This window comes from Phascolarctos cinereus, unplaced genomic scaffold (genome assembly GCF_003287225.1).
Source record: "Phascolarctos cinereus isolate Bilbo 61053 unplaced genomic scaffold, phaCin_HiC Scaffold_4;HRSCAF=312, whole genome shotgun sequence".
Classification (NCBI taxonomy): domain Eukaryota; kingdom Metazoa; phylum Chordata; class Mammalia; order Diprotodontia; family Phascolarctidae; genus Phascolarctos; species Phascolarctos cinereus.
Genome location: NW_027555847.1, coordinates 308,590,687 through 308,597,676, shown reverse-complemented (window position 1 = coordinate 308,597,676; position 6,990 = coordinate 308,590,687). Strand labels below are relative to the sequence as shown.

The 6,990-nt window shown below is 35.1% G+C and overlaps 1 protein-coding gene across 1 annotated transcript in view; it reads right to left on the bottom strand.

The window, feature by feature from the left end:
- Window positions 1-1,401: 1,401 nt before the first annotated feature.
- The window catches only part of TMEM167A (transmembrane protein 167A), a 36,274-nt gene continuing 30,685 nt past the window's right edge, over window positions 1,402-6,990 (bottom strand). The window contains exon 4 of the mRNA XM_021007922.2: window positions 1,402-3,293. Within this exon, the coding sequence (XP_020863581.1) occupies window positions 3,223-3,293 (71 nt within the window). The 3' untranslated portion in view covers window positions 1,402-3,222. The remainder of the gene's footprint in view (window positions 3,294-6,990) is intronic.

Genomic DNA, 6,990 nt, shown 5'->3' with positions numbered 1-6,990 from the left:
AACCTATTATGCAGAAATCTCCTAGAATGGGTTTGTCCTTAATCCACATCTCCACTCTCCCAGAACAAAAGGTGGCACATGTCACGGGTTTCAAAAAGTCTATTCTGTCCTTTGGATTAAAAAATTGCACTCCTTATTTGAAGGACACATAAAAGAAAATGCTAACTGCTTCTTTTCAGAGGATCTTCAGCATTTAAAAAAATCATATAAGTTTGTGTCTATTTGAAACATAAGGCATAGTTGGTTAGTATAGGAAATAAGCTGCCTTCCACTCTGCCCAACATCCACACAGTGACATTGCCACAAATGTTTTCCATAGCATTCTATTTCTTCCTCCACCTTTTACTCACTTTCCCCAATAATCCAAAGAGCAAAATGACTACCTCAGAGGGAACTATCTGTAGTGATCTTCCAACTTCTAACCCCATCCCAGAGAGAATTGGGAGGCTTTTGTTTTTCTCTATGTATTAAAAGTTAAATGACAACACTTCAGAGAGCTTTATAGCTCACATAACTTTAAAATCAGTGATTTAACTATCCTAAATATTGTACTAAAAGCAATCTACATGGTACATAAAAGTGAACCTCACTGTTTTATTTTCTCAGCAAAAATCCTGTATTTCATTCCTCATAATGAACATTCCAAAACAATTTCATGCTATGTACGGATGAACTAGGAGCTACAGATACAGATTTAAAAAAGGATTGTTGTTAAAATCAAGGTGTTTGTTAATATTAACCTCTGTTAACACCAATAAGTGTATACTTGATGGTTCTAGCCCAACTGCAGTACTCCCGTTAGATTACAAGCTCCTTGAGGGTAGGGACTATTTTTTGCCTCAGCAGTGCTTGGCACATAGTAGATGATTAATAATGTTTAGTGACTGATACACTCAGGTATTCTGTAACACATCTGTGTATGTGTGTGTGTGTGTGTGTGTGTGTAAATCATATCCCTTTACTAGTAAGTTCATAAGGGTAAGAGCCATGTCTTACCTAATCTTTGATCTCTCCTTGAGTGCAGTATGGTGCTTAGCTCCTAGATGGTGCTTAAGGTTTATTGAATTAAATACCCCAGAAACCCTAGATCTAGTGCTACAATTAAGTATCAGTAAACAGAAACAGATCTCAACTTGATTCCCTGTCTGAAGTAAATTAGACCACTTTTAAGCAGGCTCCAATGTGCCAAAAATGTAATACAAATCAATACACTGACAGCCCATTATAGTACTTATCTCTTTCTTTAAATGAAAAAAGCAATTCCCCTCCCCACCACCAGAAAAAAAAAACCCTATGTAATAAGCTTTCCTCAATGCTTCCTAGCATTCGTGGTTTAAGATGATGCCCCCTCCCCACTAAATTGAGAATAACTGCCAACACAATCATGTCGATCAGACAATATTTAATTTTTTAAAAAAGATTTTATTTCTGTGACTTTCTTCCTCCTTGAAAATTAACTTAAAAATGGAAAACAAAAGAAAACAATGTTCTACAAATGAGAAATTTTCAGACTGTTTCTGAATGTAGCAAAAAGAAAAACCCACACAAGTTTTTCACTTTTGGTTGAGTACAATGGCTGAAAAGAGCAACTAGGATTTTCTACAGAGGACAATTTTTAATTTAGTAAAAAGAAGTATTCTGATGCAATTCTCATCGAGATCTTTAAGTCATAAATAAGAAAGTAATTTAAATGCTTTATATGCACCTTCTCAGATTTGAAATTCATTATTTCATTGGACACAAAGTTACAGATCTAGACCAAATAACTGGGAAACAAAGGTTGCAAATGGTGGAAGCCAACTGATGCCCAATGAGTCCATTTATACATGTGTTCACACCAATATTTGAGCAAGAATTTTATTAAGTTGGCCTACAACCTGCCAACACAAGGAACCCACTTAAAATAATTAAATGTTTCACAAGTTTTGAACTCTACTTTGAAACTGACTGAATTTAGTTGAAACAAAGAAATTTTAAGCATACTCAATCATGAAAATTTCCTTTTTTGCCTTCTCCTTGAAGATCCATAAAAATAACTGCACTCTTGCAGAGTACATAAATTGCACTTTTGTAATTTGTTGTTTTAAAAGTTACTGATGTTATTCTTTTGTTCAATCTGAAGGCGATTAGTATCAAATATGTTTAAGAATAGAGAATACTAAATTAGTGGCGTTGATACAGCTCAATACCTGCATTTACCAGTTATATATCTTGAGACATCTAAAAGACACCAGATCAAGTTGTCAAAAAAAAAATCATTTGTTTGGATCAACTGATCTGTTTTCAAAGTCTTTTTTTTAATACAGTTTGAATTTCTGGCAATGAAAATAACTGTTTCATTATTAAAGACTTGAGATACAAATCAATGAAACATAGGAACCACCATTTCACAACTGTTCTAATTAGTTCACTTAATCTTTAAAATGTTTTTTTCTTTAGCAGCAGGTATTTGAATAAAAGCTTAAGATGCATGCAGATCCAGATTTCAAGGGGAAATACCCTAGCAAACTTTCCTTATAATTCTTTGCTTTAATTGAGAAAATCTATAAGAATTCATGTTTTTTGTAATGGGATCTGAAAACAATACTTTTCTTGTAACACTCTTACACACAATCTTAGCAATTTCTCTGTGTACTGCACAGACTGACTTCATAAAGTTGTAAAACATAGTAAGCCACAGATAAAACTGAGTACAAATTGCGTTGTCCAGGGAAAACATGTTTAAAGCATTATTATTTACAAATGCAATTTTTATGAACCCTTGCATAACATCCAACCATTTTTCTCAAATAAAAAAAATGTTCATTATAGAAATGTTCTCATATAAGGATACAATTCCCCCCCACGCCGAATCATACAGAATGGAACTTCAGCAATCATTTACCAAGTTTGCTTTCTACTGTATGCGATAGAAATACCTCCTGTAGATCAACAGTTGACATAAAAGAATGACATTTACAGAATGCCATTGTAGTGGCAGAACTATAAATAAGGTCGATCATCAGGCAGATATCAATCCACTCTGGTATTAATAGTTGCGTCTTAGTTATTTATAGAGAACAACCTTGGTCCATTAACACATATAATTGAGAATAGCAACCAGGAGTCTTTCAGTCAAGGTACACAGCTGAAAGGGTCAATAATCATCCTTCCCATTGTTTTCTGTAGGGAAGTCCTTTATCTATAGAAATCTGACAGCAATTAAATTCTGGCATTTTCCTGCTACTGGATGAACAAGATGCTGAAAGCCATTACTATACAGCATACTGCTACATAAGGACTCTTTCGTTCACCTGTTGGAAAAAAAATAAATATAGCTATTTATTTTCTTTGATTCAGTAGGCATTTATTGAGTGCTTAACATGGGCCCATAACTGTGCATGTATTATCTCATTTGTTTCTCACAATCCTATGAGGTAGGAGCTAATAATATTTGTTGTAGGGATGAGAAAAACTGAGACTGAAAGTGATTAAATGACTAAGGTTAACTAAATGCTAAGGGTTACACACATAGTAAACATCAGAGGCAGGATTCGACCTCAGGCCTGTGTGACTGGAAGTCCAATGCTGTAGCCATTATATACATACAAATGCTGTATAATCAAGTATGAACTGCCTTATTTTTTCATTGGCTAGACAATGGGGTTAAGTGACTTGCCCAGCGTCACATAGTTAGCTAAGTATCAACTGTCTGAGGCTGGATTTGAACTCAGATCCTCCTGACTCCAGGGCCGGTGCTCTATCCACTGCGCCACCCAGCTGCCTCATCTTTACTTTTAAACTCATTAGAATTACTTCTTACTGTACATGCCTTTTTTTTTTAATACAGAAAGCCCTGAAAATTCATAGTCTGTGTCATATTATAGTTCCTGATGTCTAGGAAGAAGAGGCACAAAAAACTGCAGTGGAGAGCCAGAGTTCAAGATAAACAAGAAAGCTGAAGCCATTAAATTAGGCTTAATGAATTGTATAACTATTTGTGTGTTGTAAATAGTACCAGGAAAAATCTAATGCAATGTAAAGAGAAATCAATACATTAGCAAAAGTATTTTTAAAATGTGAATGACTTCCTGGTAGAGAGTAATTATTCCCATAGGAAATACAAGCATATATGGGTGACAATAATAAGCAGTAAGATGGGTTTGAAGAAATGCTCAAAGACGAAAACACAAAAAGGACACCAAAAACAATTTTAGAAATAATAATTTCTATCCATTTCTATTACATTTAAATGCCACACATACATACATTTAAAAAGTTCAAGCCTGTGGGAACTGTCAATCTTTATCACCTCATTGATTAAAATCCTTTAGGCCACTCACAAAATTTTCCTGAGTAAACTTTACTTCCTCCAGACTATGAACTAAACAAATATCTTTGCTTCCGCTCAATGTAAACATTCAGAGAACACAAGACAAATTTCTTGTTTTTGATGAATCAAAATTCTAGTGATAGGTTTTTGGTTTGTTTGTTTTTTCTTTTTGAAAGCAGTACAGAAGGAGGAGTGGGTTGCGCCATAAGAAAAATGGCCTCAGTCTGACATTACTTAATTGATACTACCTCCTAACAGGTTTGGGGAACCTGCAGCCTCCAGTCCACACGTGGCCCTCAAGTATGGCCCTTTGACTGAATCCAAACTTCACAGAACAAATCCCTTTAATAAAAGGATTTGTTCTGTAAAATTTGGGCTCAGTCAAAAGGCTGCACCTGAGGACATAAAAATTCACATGTGGCCTTGAGGTCACAGGTTCCCCACCTCTGCACCTAGGACCACTGGTTAAAGCAGAAAGTTTCCAATCCTACTGATTAATTGAAAACTTTCTCATAAAAAATACTGTGGGTCCAGTTTTTTTTTCCAGAAACATGGAATATTTTGCTGTGGAAAACAAAAAGATCCCCAAATAAGCCTACCATTCATATGCAAACAGATTTCAGTGATAGATCCCAAAAGCAAGACTGTCACACTCTGTCATTATGGCAAGATACTGTCGTCATCCAGTACAAAGTTTTATTAAACCTCAAACAACTGAGGAAATTAATATTGTCTGCAATTTTCCATCTGTTGGAAATTAATTTTTGAGGAAGTTCTTTTCCTCCTCCTCCTCCAATTCTGAACATTATAATTTACATATGGGTTTTATTTTTCTGCTCTTAATTTTCTTAAAAGAAACTGCCATGTGGTAGAGTTAAACATCTTTCAGCTGAACTTGGTAAGCATGTTACCACTTGTCTGATTTTAGGTCTGGGCAAAATGAATGTAAAACAGTTGTGATGTGTGAGATGAGGAGATGATCTGGACTGTGCATTTTCTCATTTAAAAAAGCTTCCTTGTTTGTGTATACATTCTGGGTGTAGAGAAGAAGACATCTGGTTGAGGAAACAGCATTTTGGTATTGCCATTTCTAAACTGCTCAACTCCATAGTGCCAAATATTCAGTGAAGGTGACAACAGCATCCAAGGGAAGACAGTAATATCTCACATTAACATAGCATTACACTGTAACACTGATGGACAGCTTTCCTCACAAGAATCTTTTAAGACTGATTATTACTTTCCGAGTCACAAAAAGGTTGAGTGATTTTACGATGGTCACATGGCTAATGAACTGAGCTGGAATTCAAATCCTGGTTTCAATAAAGCATACACAATTTACTGTTCACTATACTACACCAAGTCTTCATATAAAAAGGATATGAAGAAAAAAGATGGGGTGAGAAAACAAAAATATACAGTTGAAAATCACTAACTGCAAAAAAAGTTACAAATTGGTGTTTTAAAATTAAATTAAATTTAGAATTAACAGAATATTTCATGACTCCATGATCTCATTGATATGTGCTCCCTTCTCTAAAAGTACAATTAACCAATAAGCACTGTTTAAGTGCTTCCAGTGTGCCAAGTACTTAAATGCAGTAGTAGTATCTACCTACAAGGATCTTACATTCTAATGGAATTTGAAAAAACCTTTTTAGGACAATGACAGCAAGAAATGTCTCGCAAATAGAAAAATATTCTAGGCAGAACTTTTTGTGGTAGCAAATAACTCAAAATCAAGCAGGTGTTCAACAAGAGAATGACTGAACAAATGGCAACATATGAAAGCAATGGAATGCTAGTAAGCTGCAATAAGCAATATATATGAGAAATCAAGAGAAAAATGGAAGGACCTGCATGAATCTGGTGCAAAGTACAAAAAGGAGAACTGGGGAAGGCTATAAGCAATGAGTAAAATTGGATGACAAAGTAACAAAAATGTAGTTTAAGTCAAGTGAAATGACGTATGTTGGTTCCAGAGGGCACATGAGGAATACCTCCTTTCTCCTGTTGGTAGTATGGATATTGAACGCTGTACATGCTGTCAGATACAGGAACTGAGGGGTTGGTTTTGTTTAACTGTTTTTCCTTTTTAGAAGGAAGAGTTCTGACAGGGCAGGGAGGGATGGGTGTACTGGGAAACAATTGGTATAACTATAAAAAAAAATCAATAGAACTTTCTGACTTTGTAAACAGAACATATTGACCACAATTTAGCATTTTCTTAGTAACCAAGATCATTATTGAGATCACTGATCAATATGTACTATCTGTATTAATGCTATTATTAGAGGCAATTGGGGTATTTGTGGCTCCTTGCCCTTACAGAGAATGCATCTAGGTTGCTATTCTAGTCCAGCTGCTTTTCCCTTTCCCATCCTGAGGCAGTGTGTTTGGAGGAGCTATTCATCTTCATCCTTCTCTATGTTTTTCTTTTCACCTTCTTTTCTCCTAAGCTTCTTGGTTTTGTGCTCAGTAAACTTTGGCTTTCAAAGCTATAATCAATGATTGAGAATATTCCTTATGATTCATCTGACTTTATCTCCCTTTGGTTATACTCAATGACTTTTTTAGTCTGCCTAAGAAAAACTGCAGACACTGAAAAATGTAAATTGCCAGTCAACTTTCAGTCTCTAAAAATAAGCAGTTGGTTATTATCTTTCACATCCTACCTA